The sequence below is a fragment of the Odontesthes bonariensis genome, chromosome 7 (genome assembly GCF_027942865.1).
Source record: "Odontesthes bonariensis isolate fOdoBon6 chromosome 7, fOdoBon6.hap1, whole genome shotgun sequence".
NCBI classification, from domain to species: Eukaryota; Metazoa; Chordata; class Actinopteri; order Atheriniformes; family Atherinopsidae; genus Odontesthes; species Odontesthes bonariensis.
The window spans coordinates 31,670,053-31,689,702 of record NC_134512.1 but is presented as its reverse complement, the minus strand read 5'-3'; the positions used below and the strand labels follow the sequence as shown (position 1 = coordinate 31,689,702).

At 40.2% G+C, this 19,650-nt stretch overlaps 2 protein-coding genes across 2 annotated transcripts; one reads left to right on the top strand and one right to left on the bottom strand.

The window, feature by feature from the left end:
- Window positions 1-1,196: 1,196 nt before the first annotated feature.
- Window positions 1,197-9,194, bottom strand: gabarapl2 (GABA(A) receptor-associated protein like 2). Its single transcript, XM_075470554.1, has 4 exons — window positions 8,978-9,194; window positions 7,732-7,787; window positions 4,814-4,986; window positions 1,197-2,584 (listed from the first exon to the last, which is right to left on the bottom strand). Exons 1-4 carry the CDS (start codon window positions 9,009-9,011, stop codon window positions 2,470-2,472), a joined length of 378 nt encoding a protein of 125 aa, XP_075326669.1. The 5' UTR covers window positions 9,012-9,194; the 3' UTR covers window positions 1,197-2,469.
- Window positions 9,195-10,235: 1,041 nt separating this feature from the next.
- Window positions 10,236-19,616, top strand: tmem231 (transmembrane protein 231). The gene is made up of 7 exons (XM_075470553.1): window positions 10,236-10,634; window positions 11,688-11,854; window positions 13,464-13,592; window positions 13,838-13,981; window positions 15,363-15,444; window positions 15,540-15,645; window positions 18,346-19,616. The coding sequence occupies exons 1-7, from the start codon at window positions 10,496-10,498 to the stop codon at window positions 18,506-18,508; spliced, it is 930 nt and encodes a 309-aa protein (XP_075326668.1). The 5' UTR covers window positions 10,236-10,495; the 3' UTR covers window positions 18,509-19,616.
- The last annotated feature ends 34 nt before the right edge of the window (window positions 19,617-19,650 follow it).

The window sequence follows — 19,650 nt, the reverse complement described above, 5'->3', positions numbered from 1 at the left end:
TGAGGCTGAAAAAACAAGAATAAAACCGTTCGGATGACAGCTGTCTGGAACATCATTAAGAAGAAAGAATGGTGAGCTCTGTACTCCCAAAGGGACTGGTAGGCCAAGGACGACCTCCACTGCTGATGACTGAAGAATCCTAACCGTGGTAAAGAAAAATCCCCAGAGGCCGGTCCAACAGATCAGAAACAGTCTTCAAGAGGCAGGTGTGTCTTTGTCAGAGACGACTATCCACAGAAGACTTCATGAACAGAAATACAGAGGCTAACATGCTAACCACCAGTTAGCCACAAAACAGGAGAGACAGATTACAGTTTACAGCCAAAAAGTCCTTAAAGGAGCTGCAGAGTTCTGGAAAAAGGTGTTCTGGACAGACCAAAATAAAACTGTATCAGAATGATGGCAAGAAGAAAGTGTGGAGACCAAAAGGAAGTGCTCGAGATCCAAAGCATAGCAGCTCCTCTGTTAAACATGGCGGCGGGGGTGTTATGGTTTGGGCTTGTATGGCTGCCACAGGTACGGACTCACCTGAATAACTTTAAATTAAAGTCCGGAATGTGCACACAAGCTTGGACCACGTTATTTAAGAATCTGGTGGAACTGATTTCTATAGTAATTTTCTGCTAAAAGGGGTTATTCTCCTGCCTTTTGTTTGCACCCTTCGTGTATTTATGTGGTCAGATTAAAAGATTACAGACAGACATTTTAGACTGGAATAAAATATTTGGTGTCAAAACTGTTTCTGGACCAGAAACGTCAAGTCTTATTAATCCAGCACTAGTCAGTGACGTTTAGAGGCGACGGTCATTTTTAGTTTTGTTTTGACTCGTCGCCAAAAAATAGCATTTCAGTGAAAGAGATTCAACATAAATGAGTTTTTTGTGCACATCAAGTAAAGTGACGCATCACACTGAGTAGGTTTTGGGTTGTGTTTAATTATCTCATGTTTACCTGAACCTTACTTTCCATTTTTGGAGTGAAGCGTTGCTTTGAGCTGATTAGTTAGTTCTTTCTTTAAAAAAAAAAGCAAATAGCCGGGAAAGTTTTCACTTGGATCAAAACATTTACATCGCAAGCCTGTTTCCATCTGCAGCCCTTTCACATTCCATGTACCCTGAATTCAAATCAAATAATAATAATTAATAATAATAATAATTTAATGCCAAAAGAGAAAAAGAAAACAGAGTATCTAAATGTCAAATTGAAGAATCAGACTTTATTCATACAGCACATTTCATACAAGTCAAACACAACTGAAAGAGCTTTACAGTTAATAATTACACAAGATGGTAAATGAGGAGCTGGGGACTGATGCGTGCCAAGATAAAAACTAGCAAAAATAAAAACTCTAAACACTCAAATAATAGACTTCATAGTATTAATGATGCTCACTCCTTAAAAACTTTAACAAACTTCGACTGAGAACCAGCGAAAGTGGCTTAAAGATCTTAACAAAGGTGAAGCAATGAGGCACAGCTTAAGAAGTACTCAGTGTAACGTGTCACTTGACTTGGAGGTGCACAGATAAAGTGATCAATGATTAACCCCTTCCAGGCGTACTTCGGAGCAGAAATAACGTTGTATTTCTATAAATAAAAACGTGTAAAGCTTTTAAATGACCGAGTGACGGGATGAGCAACAATTATAACCCATGAAGGATTCATCAGTTATCTTTCTTCACTGGTCAGTAGCTGTAGACATTCTTGTATTGCAAAAAAAGCTACTTTCACCTTATGATATGAAGAAAAGTGTGCAAATACATACGAGAAGAACTAAAAGTGAGAACTAAAATGATCCCCGGCCCTGAGCTGGACTCGCCAGCTAACAATCATCCGGCATCATCCACAACCTCTCTCATTGCCTTTCTTTCACATGACGTATACGTGAGTTTAGATCCTATCGTAGAGCTGTTTACATACTGAAGACTTCACACCTAATGTGATGTTAATGATTCAGGTCACACGATCACGGGGTTTCTCTCGGCTGACGAAGAAAACGTGGTACGACTGGGTACTTTTGTCTTGATTTGTGGCGTTTCATTTTTCCCCCTTTTAGTCTAATACTGATGGTGAAAACCTGCTGCAACGTGCTGTCATTGTTAATCAGATGTTTCGGCAGTGTTTAAGATTTTTCTCTCCACGACTGACCTTAAAACAGCGATGGCGACACAAAGACGACGTTTAAAGTCCAATATTGTTTTTTCCCCTAACGACCAGCCTGACAAAAAAACAAAGTTTATTCACCGTAGCGTTTCGTTTGTTATTAAATTTCAGTAATATTCTTTTTTTTTTTCACGTTTTAGTATCAAAAATTGACAGTGCAGAATGTGTAGATGCATTACTTGAGTAACACGTGTAAAGGACAATATCTGAAGCACTGCAGCAGTGTATGTCGAGCCCTACTGTGTCAGCGTATATGTGTGTGTGTGTGTGTGTGGGGGGGGGGGGCAAATAGGTTCTCAGTGAAGAATTAACCCTGTGCTGTATAAAAGGCCTTGTAACCAAAGGTGTTCTCTCCACTGTAGGCGACGTACAGGAAGCCGTCCTCGTCCTTCTCCTTGTCGTACAGCTGGCCCATTGTCAGGCTGCAACACCAAGCAGAAACAGGAGCTTTATTAGATTACACGCAACAATCAATTAGAATCAAATTTCAAATTTTAGATTTGTGAGGATTGGGCCCGACAGCAGGGGATATTTTGAGCCGACTCTGTCCTTTTAAATTGGTTTTCTGTGCTGCAACCTGCACAAGCTGCACAAGCGTTTAGGCAAGGCGAGTTTATTTGTGCAGCACGATTCAACAACAAGGTGATTCAAAGTGCTTTACAGATACATTAAAACAGTAGAAATAAAAAGCACGATTTAAATTTTAAACAAAAAAGAAAGAACAATAGATAAAATCAGTAGTTAAAATGTGATTAAGTTTTGAAACTCGAGCTTCAGATTTGGAGCTTTATTCTAATGCAGCTGATAATAGGTGTGTCTTCAGCCTGGACTTAAACACACTGAGTGTTTCAGCTGATCTGAGGCTTTCTGGGAGTTTGTTCCAGACATGTGGAGCATAGAAGCTGAACGCAGCTTCTCCATGTCTGGTTCTGACTCTGGGAACTGATAGAAGACCGGATCCAGATGACTTAGGAGCATATGTGGGAGAGCAGAGCCTTGACACGGCTCCAATTACACATTGGGCCTTGTTGTTGCTCGAAACCATACATATTGTTTGAGGTTAGGATGAGTTCTGTCTACATAATGGCGAAAACGAGGCCACGTAAGCACTGAATGACAGAGAAGGGTACAAGAGGCTGTCACAAACTGAGGTCATTGGGGATTTCCGCGCGTGCTGAAATGTTCATGCCTTTTTCTCCACAACACAATATATTCAACATAAAGAGATGCCGCACATACAACCAGAAAAGGTTCACGCACTCATCCACCAGGCAGTGTCACACAGTGATGAGGTTACACAGAGCTCAGATTTTATGGTCATCTCGCTTTATTTATGTCTGATAACATGTGTGAGATATGATACGAGCGCCATGTTTTTAACAAAGTGTCGCCCGCTGTATTTTATTGTGTTGCCTCATCTCTGGGAGTCACAGCTATGGTTACAGCTCGACTTGAGTTATTAACTAAAGTGTGTCCAACTCTTCTGCTTCTAGCTTTCTCTGCGGCATCGTACATGTGGGCACGGCTGAATTCGCAGCACTGATATCTTTAAGTTACCTGAATGATGCCGCAGTTATAAAAATCTGGATTTTATTAGAGCAGAGCGACAGTCTGGAAATGCTTTAAGTTTAAATGTTGGACATCTGACAAAAGAAACAGAAAACTATGTAAACGAGAGCAGCTTTGTTGGGGATTCAGTCGCATTGTGACACACTTACATTTTACTGTTTTAAAAAAAAAAAAAAAAGGTGCATAAAGATTCAACTTTGGAGCGTGTTCAGGCTCATTTTATTCTGGGTGTTTACATGCAGGAGTGATCTGATCCCCAGCCATGATATCTGGGTGTGAGAAGCTTCATTTTGTACATTTTCAGTCAGACTAACATGTTTTCGTGCATTTTAAAAGTCAGACAAACACGATTATTTGGTGTTTTCTGGTCGTCTAATCAGTTGCCTTTAATGGAAGAGTGAAGTTGAGGAGCACAGTTGGTACAGTATGATTTTTAATTGTATGAAACCTTAACTGAAGAGCCAGCAGTAGACAGAACACATTGTGTAAAGCTACTTTTAATGCAGACTGTTTATTACCAATAAAAAGTACAGTTTAAAATGGACTTAAAATGTTTAAATATATGGAAATTCCAGATAAAATGCGGTCACGTCCATCAGTATTTAAACTAGGACACGATTTGTAACATTTTGCTTTTGTGCAGACTTTGAGATTTTTTAATTCAGTCTGTGGTCGAAAAATTTTGAGTGGTAAGAAGATGCTTTTTTTTCTTCATTTCACAAGAAATGAAGGAGATAAAAGGTTCTAAAGGCTCTAATCTCAGGTGCTGAATTCTGATAAACTTGTGCTTCATGGGGACGAAGTGGTGTTGATGCACATGTCGGACGCCATCTTTTGATTGAAAAACGGGCGAGTGGTTAGAGTGATGATCCACATGAACTGGGCCACTGGCTGGGTTAAATGCGGAGGAGTAATTTCCTGTATCTATATGACAATAAATCTGAACTCAACCACCAATCAGAGACCACAGAAACTTTTTAGGAGCTGCCAAATCAGCAGTTATTTTGTGAGCTCGGCAACACAAAGTGATGCTAAGAAGAAACCAGAGAAAAAAAGCCTGTAGTTCTGAAACAAGATCTCACCTGGATTGAGGGACAGTTTTGTCAACGAAGAGGAAGATGGCTTTCTCCGAAGGCAGCTGGATCCGTTTTCTGATGATCCACATGAACTGGGCCACTGTGATGTCAGAGGGCACCAGGTACTTCCTCTTATCGATGTCCACGATCTGAGAGCCAGAAACCTTCTCCACTATCACCTGGAGCATACAAATAATGAATACTGGGTGGTCAAGCAGCTATGATACATTTATAAGCAGATATATAGTTTTATAAACGTTTGTTCTTTCTTTGGATTTAACTGCTGTAAACGAAAGCTTTACGGTCTAACAGGATATATTAATAATATCAGTTTGTCAGGCTCATAACCTGCAACCAGGCAGCTGTAATGTTCCAGTGATTCCAAACAAACCCAACTGTCTCTTAACATAACATAGAAATAACATATCTGTAGACATAAAAACTAAGTTGTCGATGATATTTCAGGAGAATGCGGCTTAATAAGTTGAGCCTCGTGCTTCTTGAATGACCACCGCAGGAACATTATAAAACACAGACACATTTGACTAATTACAGCTTTTCAAAGTTGCCTAATATGCCAACCTGTTTATAACAGAGCAACACCACAAATCATTTTAGGCGTGTTTTCACCAGAAGTCCCCAGAACTTTTACTCATGCACACTGTTTCAGGCCACAGGAACCATTTTGTTATGAATTATGAACATTATGAATGAAATAGTATTGTACTTTTCCACAATGACCTAAAGTGATCCAGGCATAGTGAGACAAAACAATTAGCCTGGGAAAGCAGGTGCAAGATTCACACACACACACACACATTGTTTCGCTGATACAGAGAATATGACGAAGCATGTTGAACCTGCTCATGTCCAATCATGCTCGGTTGAGTGTGAGTCCAACCAATGTGAAATAATGAGGCTATAAATACAAATGATACCCGGAAATCGAGGCTCAGTCTCACGGATTTCCTGCGGGAGCCCAGCACTGATATGCTTTGACATGTGACTACTAATAAACACTTTATTTAACTTGAGATTCCTCCGACTTGTTCTTGAGCTTCCAATGAAAGAATCGAGCTAACAATTTCGTCGTCATAAGGGTGCAGTCGCAGCAAAAAGTTCAAAGTTCCCTCCCAGATGGGTCTCTGATGGACTACAAACTTAAAGGGATTTTTCCCCTAGTTGCACTGGCACTGGATGTAGGATTATTGCAACAATAGAGAAGAAAACTAGGTGATTCTGAGTCATTTTGAAGTATATTGAATCTTTTTATTCCCATTCACAGGCCTGTAACCGCCCAGGAGCGCCCTGAGCCTGAGATACCGCAGTTCGGGCATTTTTTTTCCCAGTACTGCACCAAACCATCATGTTTTAGGCTCCAGGAATTCACCTGGAACAATCAATGCTCGGGAATTTAGCGTATCCTTGTAATTTTGTCCAGTCACCACAACTTTAATGCAACTTTGGCGCGGAGGATTTGGTCGTACAGCTGTGGCGTACAGCATGCATAGATGGGTTTCAGGTCTTCGGGAAGGAGAGAGCTTAGCATCAAAGCTAAGCTCTTGATTTACAGGTAGATTTATATTCCTTTCCACACATGAACTCTCTGTAGGGAGTTTTCCTGCAGACATCCTGCGGGTCACAGTCGAGGAGGGTGAGGAGCTCTAAACAGAAATGCTACTCCTTTCTGGTTGGAAGGAGCCCTTTGAGGTGTTGTAGACATCAGAATACCATCTGAACACCTCCCTCGGGAGGGATTCCAGGTGCTTTTAGCGCAGAGGAAACCAGGGGACATATCTATTCCACACCGGGGAGATTGAATAACTTTTGCTGGCCTGGAAACATCTCAGGATGAGAGAAGAGAAGAGGCGGTAGAAAATGAAAGCCATTCAAAACAAGACGAGCACGTTAACATTTAAATGACTCTTTGGATTGAACCTTAGGGCCTGGTTACATGGAAACGTTTTTCCCTATAACCGATATTTTTGCTTATCGTTTGGCTGTCGCGGCCACATAGAGCCGGCGTTCTGGGTACCCCAAAACGATATTTTTGGAGAACGGGTTCCAGAGTGGGAAGATCTAGGAACGCCGCCGTTCCGTTGCCATAGTTACAGCCAGAACGGATTTGTTTACATCTGCGTCACAGCCACATGACCAACGCCAGTGATCAGAACAAAAAGCAACATCCATTCAATGTAACTCCACCTCATCGTCGGTCCAGACGAGAGTCGTTTCTTCTTGCAGACGCGGACATCTTCCTTCTTGTTGTTGTTTGAGCTTCACGTGAGCTTCGTGCTGGTAGAAGTAGGGGCGTACACGCATGCACATTGCTTCTTCTATTGTTCTGGTGTAACCGGTGGGGGCGGCTTACAGCGCACACAGAGGTGTGGCGTGTGTACTGCATCGTTTTCAGCAAGCGTGGCGTTTCCATGAGGACCTGAAGCTTTCCTGTGTGGTCGCAATAATTTTCGTACTCGGTTTAAAAAAAACCCTCGTTTCATTTCCGTGTAGCTGTAGCCTTAGTGGGTGCAGAGTCCTGCCCTGTCCTTGGGACTGAAGCCTCCTGAGCAACTGCAGCAAATGGATCCCAGGCTGTGCATTTGAACTATAAACTGATAAGTTATTGATTTGTGAAAGGCTGTAATGGGCCTAAAGTGAGATGTGGACAAGTATAAGCAATCACTTTGCGTTTTCTTTGTTTTCTGCAGGTTGACACATTGACATTTAAACAAATCTGCACTTTAAATCTGTCAGATTTGACATTTTACTGAAAATTTGAGTTATGGAGGGTCATCTGTTTGGGTTAAAAAATGGTTGTTGAGGATAATTTTCCTGCTGCCAACAGTCACTCCTTATCAATCCTTCCTTATCTCTTGACTTTCTGTCACTCACTCCGTCACACGCACCCCTCCCCCACAACTCACCGGTACTCTGTCAGGGTATTTGTTGCGTATTTTGGCTGACTCCACACATCGGTGCTCTGAGGGAGAGACAGCGAACAAACAGGAAGTCAGAGATTAATGGGATGAGTGAGGCCTCTGGGGACCTCTCGTTCGATGCAGGGCTCCATAAACACGGCACAACACAACATGTAGACCAGAGCAGCTGATGCTTTATGTGCAAAACACACCAAACTGCAAGTTAAGAGAACGATTAGCAGTTTCAGTAGTGACCCCATAATTACATTATAAATCATACCAACGGCCTTCATTAAGTGATTCTAAACACACTCGACATCACAATGTAGGTGGGATCATTTCAAGCAGGAGCACATGCAGCAGACCGGGGAGGGGAGGGTGAGGTGATGGGTTATAAGACGTGGTGTATCCATTTAGGTGCACACGCTCATTAGCCCAGATAAGAGGCCTACTTTTGGACATGTTTCTTAAAAAAAAAAAGAGCCTTGAGGTTATCTGATGAGAGGAGGAAAACAAATGTCACCCAAAGGACTGCAACATGTTCCAGCCATCAGAATCTGGAGAGATTTTTACACAAAACCTACTCAAAGATTCTTCTAATTTTTGAATCCCAACCATTTTAGGGCCCAAATGTCGAGGATGGTGCACAACAAATGTAATGTTAATTCCCCTGAAAGTGTACTGAACAGCAGGAAGCAGCACATTCAACTTGGGGTACTAATTTAGCTGAAGGTCTGAGCAGACTAACAGATTTTTATTACCAATGGGCTTTGTTTTTACACCAGTAATAAATGGAATATATCAGAATCAGAATCAGAATCGCCTTTATTGTCATTATAATTTACATTACAATGAAATTTGGTTGCAACTCCAAAGGTGCTTATAAAACAATCAGAAATTAAAACAAAACAAATGTAAATTATAATGACAATAAAGGCGATTCTGATATGCTTACGATGGAAAGAGAAATGTCGGGCTAGGATCAGCTGACTGATTTGATTTAAGGTGAGCCTAATTTTGACATCTTGCATAAAAACATGTTAGCATTAACTGCTAGTCATGCAACATTTAGTCAATATCGACTGACAGCAGCCATTTGCAGTTGGCAGCGGAAATCATGCATTATTGCGTCTATGAGGGGTGATATAGCCAAAAAACAAAACAACAAATTGATGCGGGGATGGCAATAGAGAACGGAAGATGCATTATACGATCAGAACATCTCGTTTCATAACAATCCAAACCCCTTTACCGAGGGAATGGTCCTCTTTAAACATCCATTTCATCTTTGCTGGATCCCCGCACTGAGGCGTGACGGCAGAGAGCTGCTGACTCAGTGGATAAATGTCGGCGTAACGTCCAAAAAATCCAGACAAATGCGATCAAAACAAAACGTCAACAATAAGTCTCTGCTTTTCAGCTGTCGGGCTAGCACAGGGGTGACGTCATCGTCAGACAGAGCAGGGGTGTTGGTGAGAATGCTGCCTTCAGGTGCTTTCGGAGAAGGTCGGTTAATATATAAGCGCAGATTATTTTGGCAGGAAACTAGTTTGTGCAGAGAGATACGTTTTGAAATAAGAGTGAAAGAATTGATCAAATTATAAAGTAAAATGTAAATTAACTAATCAATTTCCGGGCCTAAATTTTCAATTTTCTCCTCATTAATCTGTAATTATGTTATAATTGGCCTTGTTCTTAGACATTATAAATTCATTTTCTGTATTTTACTAAATAATCCATGTCCCTATTTTATACTTTTCCACTCTGCTCATACTACACAATATATGACCTTAAATGGTCCAAGACTCTAAGATAGCATAGCGAGACTAAACAACTGGGTCAGATAAAGCATCTCTATTGGGTCAGATAGGTCTGGTACAGTAGAAACACGCCTAACAACACTCACACACACATGTTATCTCATCCAAAGAACATGATGAAGACAGTGGAAGGCCTGCTCATGTCACTAGCAACTGTAAATTATACTTTGTCGAGTGTAAGTACAACCTCTGTGAGATAAAGGTTAATATAAATATGAAATGTTTCTGGATATCGGGGTCTGTCACTCAGAGTCCAGCGCTGCTATACTTCACATGTGACCACTAATAAATAATTTGTTTAACTTGAGATTTATCCAGCTTGTTCTTGGGCTTCCAATGAAAGAATCAGGCTAACAATTATATGACTCAGGATTCAAAATCATAAGACAGACATAGCACAACTACAAAGATCAAAAACTATCTCAGAGAGATACCACAAAGAGACACAAAAAATGTACATGTAACTCTTCATTGGTATCTTTAAATCTTTCTTCTATGCGAGTCTATCACAAATCTGTCCAGCTAATTTAACAGAGAGTTGATGTAAAAAAAAAATCACGACATGCCAAGGCTCTCAGACGTCAAACTTTACACTTAAGGTTTCTAGTACGCTGTTGCACCAACTTCATATGAACGCAGCCTCAGCGCTAACATTGGCAGCCATGGTAACCGCCAGACGCTTAACATGGCGCAGTGCGTGCTACTTGAGTAGCTTCAGACGCTAACATAAATAGCATGTTAATGCCTAACGTTTTGTGATAAATACACCTCTAAAGGTGATTTCATTCCAAACGCAGGTAGATGGATATTACTTAACACGGACTAATCTGCGTTTGTTCAGCGTTTTCTTTTCTGTGAAGATTAAAACACTTTAGTCGTACAGGTTAGCATCTGTGCTAGCTGTGCATTAAGCTAGCCGGCGGTTAGGAACGCTCTTTATATCAACACTTATGGCTTTCTATGAAGTCTACTCCCACCCGGCTGTGATACGTTACAAAACCAGCGTGTGTACAAAGGCCACTTTGTTCCTGGTTGTTGTTTTGTGCCTAACCTACATCCCACCTCTGCTGGTTGCTTACAGGAGTCAAGGTAAAGTATTGTAATGTGCAACACTTAACTGTTGTGCCTCTTGTTTCGGAAACAACACAGACGGCCATTAAAGTTTTAGATACGCTTTAACAAACAAAGACAAAGCCTTGAAAAGGTGCAAAATATGTTTATTGATACTTCAACATGAGCTTTGAAGTACCAGTAAACCAGAATCGCAAACACACCCAGGGTTATGCGAGATTATTTGGTCTTAAATCCCTGCAAATTATATTCTGAATGTAACAAGTCCTCCATCGCACAGCGCTTTCCATTTTATACCTTCATGCCTTGTTTGGTGTGTCTGAGAAACAGGTTATGAATTATTTTCTATCTGGTAATAAAAAGTCTTGAATTTATCCTGGAAAACGTTGCGGAAAGCCTGCCTGTTACGTCTTTAAAGTATCTAATACATGGAAAGCCTTGAGCAGGATTGTGTTAACATATTACAGAAATACAGCAATGCTCCAGCCAACAATTGCTTGAATGAAAAGTACAATTTATCAATATTAGATTTGATTATTACATTTTTTTGTGTGTAAAATTCTGAAAGTTTTGGGGGAAAAGTCCACCATTATACCCACAAGCCCAAATAAACACGTTCTACTGGCTTTTTCTTGTGTCTATTCATGAAAAACAGAAACAAATCCTTATCTTACATTAAACATTTCAAAGATGGACATTTTTTGTTTAAAAAATTAGTAATCAGAATAGTTTTCAGTCTATATGTAAAGAGCACTGGTTTGTTTTTAGGCGGCTGGTGGCTCAATTGACAAATTTTATGCTGAGAAGCCCCCAAGAAGGGTGATCCCCTCCTGCTTTGGCAGTTCTAAAGGGTTCAGCAATAAGAGGATGCAGGAAGGTTCGATAAAGGTTAAACCAGTGATAGCACCAAGGCTGTGTGAGTTATATTTGGGAAACATATGAGAGAAAGTGATTGGACACACCTGTATAGTGTAGTTGTATCTTATTACAATAGAATCTGAGTTATAATACCCAGATTCATTTTTTTCTGGTAGACATGCAGGCCTCTGTTTTAAGTTGTTGTTATTTCAGGTTTCTGGATAAAACGAAGCACTTATGAAGAACAACCAGTTGTGAGGTTCCAGTACCAGACTCTGCTGGTGGCAGCGACCAGCACTCAGGGAGACTATGTCGCCTGGAGCACCTTCCCCCATCTGAACAACATGCTTGGGGCCAACCTACGGATCCCTGCTGTGTCTGTAAGAACAGATTATATGTATTTCCATTCAATCAGCGCTTGGTTACTTGGTACAAAAAGTCTAAAAAACACAGGTTTATTTTAAGGATCGATTCTGTTTCTATAAACATCACCTATCAGAATTTAGCTTAGCGCTTCAGTAGGGATTTTATTGGGGTAGATATACTGCTCTCACGTCATTTCTTATTTTATCAGTATTTAATATCTCAGAAAATATACAGCTGGAATACTCATCAGGTTAATATTCTAACCAACTCCATAACTTTAATTCTTCTTGAGTTGAATCATTTTCTGATGACATATGTTTGTGTAGTGAAGTCCTGAAGTTAGTAAACTGTTTTTTAAGGTGTCAATAATTATCAGCAGCTTCAATACTTTAGCTAAAATGAGCCAAAGAAGAAGTCAAAATGATTAAAAAAAATTCCCTTTCAGACAGATACAGCACTGTTAAACACTTAAACCATCTTATGTAAAGCACTTTGAACTGTTTGTACATGAAATGTGCTATACAAATAAATTTGATTTGATTTGATTTGATTTGATTTGATTTGATCAAGGCTTAACCAGAAGTCATGTTAGAATGACACAATAAACAAACTGAATTATTGTGTTAGTCCAACCCAAACTGTCAGGCTTGGACATAAGAGGGGACTCAGATGCAGAGAGTTGGCGGAAGGGCAGACTTTATTACCGCCAAACAAAAATCACTCCCAGGGAGGCAACATAAACGACTATGAAACTTACTCGAATAAGGAAACTAAACTATGAAAATTACAAACCAAAAATCACTCGTAATGAGGCTATAGAACTGTCACTTGAAAAAAGCGAGATATGCAGGATAAATATCAAGACTAGGACTATGGTTGCGAAGAAGACACACTGGCACAAGACAAAGGACAGTTACTTATCAAAATAAAACAGGAAATGACGAGACAAAAACACCAAAATTAAACAAAACTTCACTGCGGTGTGACACAAACCAGACTAAACATGTCAGAAATTGCCCGTTAAGACTGCACGTCACTAAGGGCACTCTGTGGCTCTGCTCCAATAAAATCCTGATTTTTATAACTGCAGCATCATCTGACAAAATCACAGCTCAAGTCACTTAAAGACATCGTTTGCACATTAAATTTGGCTACACTTAAATGTAGAATAATTCCAAACAGAGAAACAACGCGGCCTCGGACGCACTTTGGTTAATGTCTTGATTTTAGTCCTGTGCATGTGTACTGGGAAAAAGACGGTGGTCCATTTAAGTTCAACTTAAATACGGTTAACTCTAACCGTAGCTCAACTGAACTCTGCATGTAATCGTACGGAGGAATGCTAAAAATGCGATATAAATAGAAGATATAAATAAATGACAAAATACTGAAGGAAAGGGAAAAATATTGGGTCACGGTCAAGGAAAAAGAGGCTGAAAGACAACAATGACTGAATGTGAGTAGAAATATGTTTAAGTTTTAATGGACAAATTGAATTGGATCACGAATTATGAACACTTAACAATACATTTATTTCATACATAAGAGAAACAGCAGTCTGTATAGAGGTGCGTCACAACTTATTCAGAGTAATTGATTTGTTTCCATGACCACGCTCTGCAGGTGAGAGAAGAGGACCTGAACCAGGATGGGAAGTTGGACCTTTTGATCTTTCAGCTGCAGCTTCCTCTGAAACCCGATGAGCAGATGTACAGCGTTCAGCTGCTGCTCACCTTCAGCTACCAGCTCTTTGTATGTATTCCCCTGTTCTCTCCTCTAAAGAAACAGTGTCAAACATGTCAAGCACGGTGTTTTAAGCAGCCTGTTAAAAAAACAACACGTGTGCTAATAAGTTTAGGGACAAATACACATTGAAAACGTTAGTTTTTTTTAATATATATTCATGCTAAAATGTTGTCCTAAACGCAGCAGTACAGACTGCAGCTGCAGCCACCGTTACAGCTAAAGAGGAACATGTTTTCTGTTTTCTTCCCCAGCGGATGTCCACAGTAGTGATGCAGAGCCTGGCTTTCGTGCAGCACTCTTCTCCTGTACCCGCCGCTAAGCTGTTCATCAGCGGAGACCTGAGGCTGCAGCAGAGGACGCCGCTGCCTCACCGGGGCCTGTACAACATTTACAACGTGAATAAATATATATACACACATATATTATTAATCCGTGTAGAGTAGACAAAGTTTACTGTTGCCAAAGTAATGAGGCAAACGTCATTTCCGGGTTTTTATAGGATTTGGTGAAGGTGCAGAATGACGTAAGATAAGATAAATCTTTACATTCATTGTAACTTTTAACAAAAGAATAACAAAACAATGACGTATGAGGAAAAAGGAACAGTCACAGTTAACTTTAAGTTACTTTCAGTTATTTGATTGTTAAAAAAAAAAGACGCCGAGGCCTTTATTTTCACACCAACGTGTTTCGGCTTGCTGGCCTTCCTCAGGGACTCGAACAGATTGATGGGAGTCCAGCGTCCTTTTCTAGTGGAATTCCTGTGGACGTCTTTTAGTCCTAACAATGTAAAAAACTAATTACAAGCTTTTGGAATTGATCATATTTCGAAAAGGTGATCAGCAAAGGAAACTCAACCATCAAAGAGAGACTTTTTGGATATTTGAATTACAGGCTAAAATTTTCCAGGCCTGAACGAGGAGTTAGATTTTAGTCACATGTGTTTGTTATCATATTGTTTTTGTTTATAAATTTAAAAATTTCTTGTGATAAGATGTTCTTTCTTTTTTTGAGTAATGGCGTGGGACAAATTACATCATCTCTTGTTGCATAAATGTCTTCCTAACTTTTTTTTTTTTAAAACTCTTTATTTATAGTACAAAACATTGAAAAATTACACATTCAAGGTCCGGGGGTGGTCAGTATTTTCGAAAGACAGAATATCATACACAACACGTTAAAACAGTCTCACTCATTGGCCAAATAAGCCGTTTCTGCCATTGTTTTTCATCCAGATCTTTTTGGAGTCGGATTGATTAAGTCATTTGCTCCAGGACATGCAGTTGTTTTACAATATCAACAAAAGTATCTGTAGTGGGGGCGTTTTTCTGGAGCCAACATTTTCACATTCTCTCCAGCAGGCCAGTTGTGTTCCAGTCTGTTTGGGAGTTATAAAGAAACGAATTAAGCTTTTCCAACAGAAGTCGCTCCAAGTCCAGGAGTTGGTGGAGGATGTCTGTGTTTCCAGGCTTTCAGCCACATGTCCTCTGTTATATGCCTTCCTTACTTAAGGAAAGAGTGCCTCGGAGTTAGTTTTACATTCGGGTGTGCGCTGCCCCGGCCAGAGAGCACCTCAGGATGAATCCAGAGAGCAGAGCGTTCCTTACACAAACAATCTTTTCAGTTATTCACGTTATTATGGGCATTAATAAAGATCTATGGTGTTTAACATCCTCACTCTGGCCTATAATCACTGCAACACAAATAGATATTTGCAGTACCTTCTAAATGATGGTATAAGTATTATTGAGTCTGTTTTTCTGTGTTCACACCAAGGTGTCAGTGATCGACGAGTCCAGTCCTTTTGCGAGTGCGTATGACCTCGAAAACATTGTCAGGAGCTACCAGGACAGAAACTGTAAGTGGACACTTAAACCTACTTTAATAGTTTTTTTTTAATTGTAAATTTCAGCTTTCTGTCACTTAATGGCTCTTTCCTTTTTTCTAACTTAGTGACAACAGTGCTGTCCTGTCCGATGCCGGTTTGGACCGTGGGACGAGCTGTTGGTTCCCCCTTTGAGCTTAATGCTGAAATCCGTTACCCAGCGGAGGTCATCAGATATCCTTTAAAACCTTCTGAAAATGGGTTTATTCCAGCTTTCAACATGAAGTACTATACATGAAGTTTAACACAAACCAATGAATCTATTTCTTAAAATCATATTGATGAAATTATAAGCTGATAAAAGCCTCCAATTCTTTTGGATGATAATAATTCATTTGTAGTTTAATTATATAACTGTACAGCTTACAGCACGAGTAATTTAAAGAGAAGAATGTCATTATTCAACTTTTTATTGCGGGCTGGTCATTTTTTGGTATCACACAACTCTGTTCTGATTCTTTGGGTCACGATTCAGTTCAAAATCAGTTTCAATTCAGTACAAAAGAGTCCTGATTTCAGAACGTTTTGAAGAAAGAAAAAGCAGAAGCAAAGCTTGAAAGTAGAGTAAAGTGTAAGAAATACAAGGTTATGCAGATTGGATTTCGGATGCTGTTAAAACATACTAATTTACTGATAAAATAAGTTGGCTCAGGCTAATAGCTGCTGTTTATTTCTCAGAATATTGCCAGTTAATGTCGATTCGTAGTGATAAAGGTTCCGAATGAAGAAAACAAAAGGTCAAATATCACGTGGAATTGAAAGAGACGTACAGTCAGTGCGGTTACATGCACAGTTGAGTCGAGCTCCGGTTCCACGTGGACATTTAAGTCTTTGTCTCAGTATCTATGGGAGCATGTCCAACGCTGTGGACTGCGTGAGAAAACACTGAAGACATTCTGCCGCCTCTACTTTTCTCTGTGGGACATCACGGTGCATGTAAGTGGAACTGAATTCACTGCACATACGTTGGCTGTGTTCGAAACCGCCTACTTCTCCCACTACTCCTACTAACTTTAACTTTTTTTAAGTTCCCGGATGCATACTAGATTCTCTGAAATGTTGGGTATGCATCATGAGGTTACTACTCATACTCAAACTACCCAAGATGCAACGTAACGTGACGTCGCCGATCGTCATTTCCTGTCAAAACGGCAGTTTCAAGCTAGCTACAACGAGGGTAGGTTCACTTCCTGTTTTCAAAACAAAAGCACCAATTGTATCGTAATGGCTTTCCCTATGATAAAAGGCAACGGGTATTTTATTTTGTGAAAATAACCGGAAGTGCGTTGCTCACTGCGGCTAGCTTTAGTAGCGCCGAATTCGTGGGAACAAAATTGTAAATAGCCGGTATTTTGTCAGGTTTTCAACACGTTGGGGATCTAAACGACTACTTTCTCGCCTGAAAATGTTTCAAATGTTGCTAAAGTTTACAGAGTTTAGAGCTGAAGCGAAATCAGCTTCAGGCCGGCTGATTTCGGCTCGGGCAGGAGCGAAATGCATTTTGGGTAAACGCTCTGCATACTGTCTGATTGATGAGCATGCAGTATGGAAGTATGTAGTAGGCGGTTTCGAACACAGCCGTTGTCTTTAACTTACGTGAAAAGTGGCCACAGCTGTGAAACCCGGAATTTATTAGAGCAGAGCGACCGTCTGGAAATGCTTTCAGCGACCACGAGCTGACACGTATCATTAACGAGCTGATTTTAGCCGTCTGACAAAAGGAAACTTGAAGCTTGATTAGAAATTGGAAATTTGGCTGTATTAATATACACGTACGCTTTACTGTTTGAACAAAAAGATGCAACTTTGGAGTACCTGATGTAGCTACGTCAGTCAGGATTTTAGAAGGGTCTGATCATTTACATCTCAGAAGTTAGACTAATTCAACGATTATTACTTTTTTCCCCTTAGAGTTATGTAAACCTGCTTCGTGAAGATGGGACTGACTGTATTTCTGGCTCAGTTTCTTGCTGCTACACATTTATTGACATCTAAAAGCTAACCTGTTCACATCTTGGTAATTCTCAAACAGCATTGAAAGACGTGCAGCAGGTCAAACAAAACAAATCATTTCACAGAAAAATAAAGAAACAAAAAGTGCTAAAATGTGTCTTTTATCAATGAAAGAAGCTGCAATAGAGATGTTAAAGATAATAAGAAGTCATTTATCTTAGTTTTTTACCATCTTTGGATGAGCACAAAAACTTCCATGCAACTCTGTCATAGTTTGTTTTTTGGGAAGAAAAAAAAGAGAGGGACTTTTTAGCCGACTCAGCGAGTTATGCTCACAGATGTGAGCTCCTAAACGAGTTCAACATCTGCTGATACAGATGTTAGGCAGATAAATCTGTACTAGTTTAGAAAAGATTCCTTTCTGGTGGAAAACATTTAGAGATTTATGGATCATCCTGTAACTCTGACGTTTAAGATTCTGTTCGTATTTTCATTGTTTTGTTGTTTTTTTTTATCGTCTCTTGTCTGTGGACCTCAATGTGTTTGAGTCCCTTTGTTTTTACATAGAAGAGTCGTAAAGTTTAACAGAAGTACTGAATCCATCCAAAGGCTGTGAAACATCAACATTTCATCATTAAGAACCACAGTTGGGTTTACGAGCTGTGCTTCAAAGTGACTCGATGCTAATTCAGAGAGAAGATAAATGACAAATGAATCGGAATAAAACGGACCTTTCTCAGTTCAGTCCCCTCGGGGGTTTTGCTTCTACAGACTGACATGGTCTGATGATCGGTGGTTCATTATAGTGACATGTTGGTGTCTGACAGAGTTGGGTGAGAATGCATCTTCTCTCTGAATGATCATTATTAGAGTTGTGGTCTGATTTTCATCAACATTTCTACCTTAACCGCCTCCCTCCACTTATCGTCCTGGCTTCTGGGAAACCATCAAGTTTGCCTGGATTCAGTACGTCAGCGTCCTCCTCATCTTCCTGTGGGTCTCTGAGCGCATCCAGAGGTTTGTTTTTCAGAACCAGGTTCTAACAACCGTACCCACGCCAGTGGGGAAACCTCACCTGTCGTGATGCAGTGGGAACACTTTGCCTACAGCTGTTCATCAACCTCTGAAGCCTATAGGTTTACTCGGTTTGCCCCGTGACTGTGTCGGTTGCCTTTTAACTTCTCATCGCTGTTCCTAGATCCTTGAAACAAATTAAGAATAGGGTCAACATCCTGTTGTTACAAGCACACCGTAAAAAACACAAAAAAACAGCTCATCCAGACCAGTCGGCGCCACTATGACAGAAGTAACAACCACAGATTCCTGCACCGTCTCCGATGTTTTTTTCTGAAATGAAGCCACGAGTTGATCAAAGTGAGAAGGTGTCACACGATGAGACGACCTCACTTCTGGTGCTGACCGGAGACGAAGAGACACAAAGTAAACTTCTATGATCCTGTAGGACTCTTTTAGGCTTTCTATTGTTCTCGGTGCCATCAGCATGACACACCTTCGCCATCCAGTTTTTAGACCGACACCTTTTCCTGTTCTAGGATCACGTTAGACAAACAGGTTTTGCATGTTAGACCTCGCATCAGTGGCATACACCCTGGAAACTTTTACACCCGCAGAATATTTCCATTATCTCAAACATCTCAACTTGTTGCAGTTTGTGGCAGGTTTTTCAGATTTAACATAGACGTCAACAGCAAAGCAACTTTATCATCATCTCATTGCTGTTCCCAGATCCAGTTTGTTGTCACTAAAGACACGCAGTTTTCAGAAAACGGCTTTTTCACGTTCTGACTTCACCAAATAGATGAACACAAAACTCGACCAGCTGCTTCCGTGAGACAAACCGAGGGAACCGTAACACCAGCTCACCATTTCCATGCCCTCAAACTGTCTGAACTTCTTACAGCTTGTTGAGTTTGTGGCAGTTTTTTGCTAAATAATTTGAAGTTTCGCCCTCAACATAAGTGTCACCAGCAGAGATTTAAAGATTCATCTTGTTTGTCCTTTTTTGTTTGATTACTACTTGTTGTTCTGAAAAAATAATTTCTCATCTTTACTGCAGTTTTTTTTTTTAGCAATTGAAATGTATAGAAAGCAGAAATTTTCTGTATTTTTGTCTTTATGGCAAATATTCTGTTTCGGTTTGTGACATTAAAGACATTCATTTTTGTATTGTACATGGCTTCACTGGTTGATAGATCTGTGTGCTCT

Excerpts from the sequence above, each read along its gene's own strand:
- tmem231 (XM_075470553.1), top strand. The coding sequence starts at position 10,496 with ATGGCTTTCTATGAAGTCTACTCCCACCCGGCTGTGATACGTTACAAA. Across the intron at positions 11,855-13,463 it reads TACGGATCCCTGCTGTGTCT|GTGAGAGAAGAGGACCTGAA; the intron begins GTAAGAACAGAT and ends CACGCTCTGCAG. Across the intron at positions 15,445-15,539 it reads GAGCTACCAGGACAGAAACT|TGACAACAGTGCTGTCCTGT; the intron begins GTAAGTGGACAC and ends TTTCTAACTTAG.
- gabarapl2 (XM_075470554.1), bottom strand. The coding sequence starts at position 9,011 with ATGAAATGGATGTTTAAAGAGGACCATTCCCTCG. Across the intron at positions 7,788-8,977 it reads TAAAGAGGACCATTCCCTCG|AGCACCGATGTGTGGAGTCA; the intron begins GTAAAGGGGTTT and ends TCTCTCCCTCAG. Across the intron at positions 2,585-4,813 it reads AAAACTGTCCCTCAATCCAG|CCTGACAATGGGCCAGCTGT; the intron begins GTGAGATCTTGT and ends TTGGTGTTGCAG.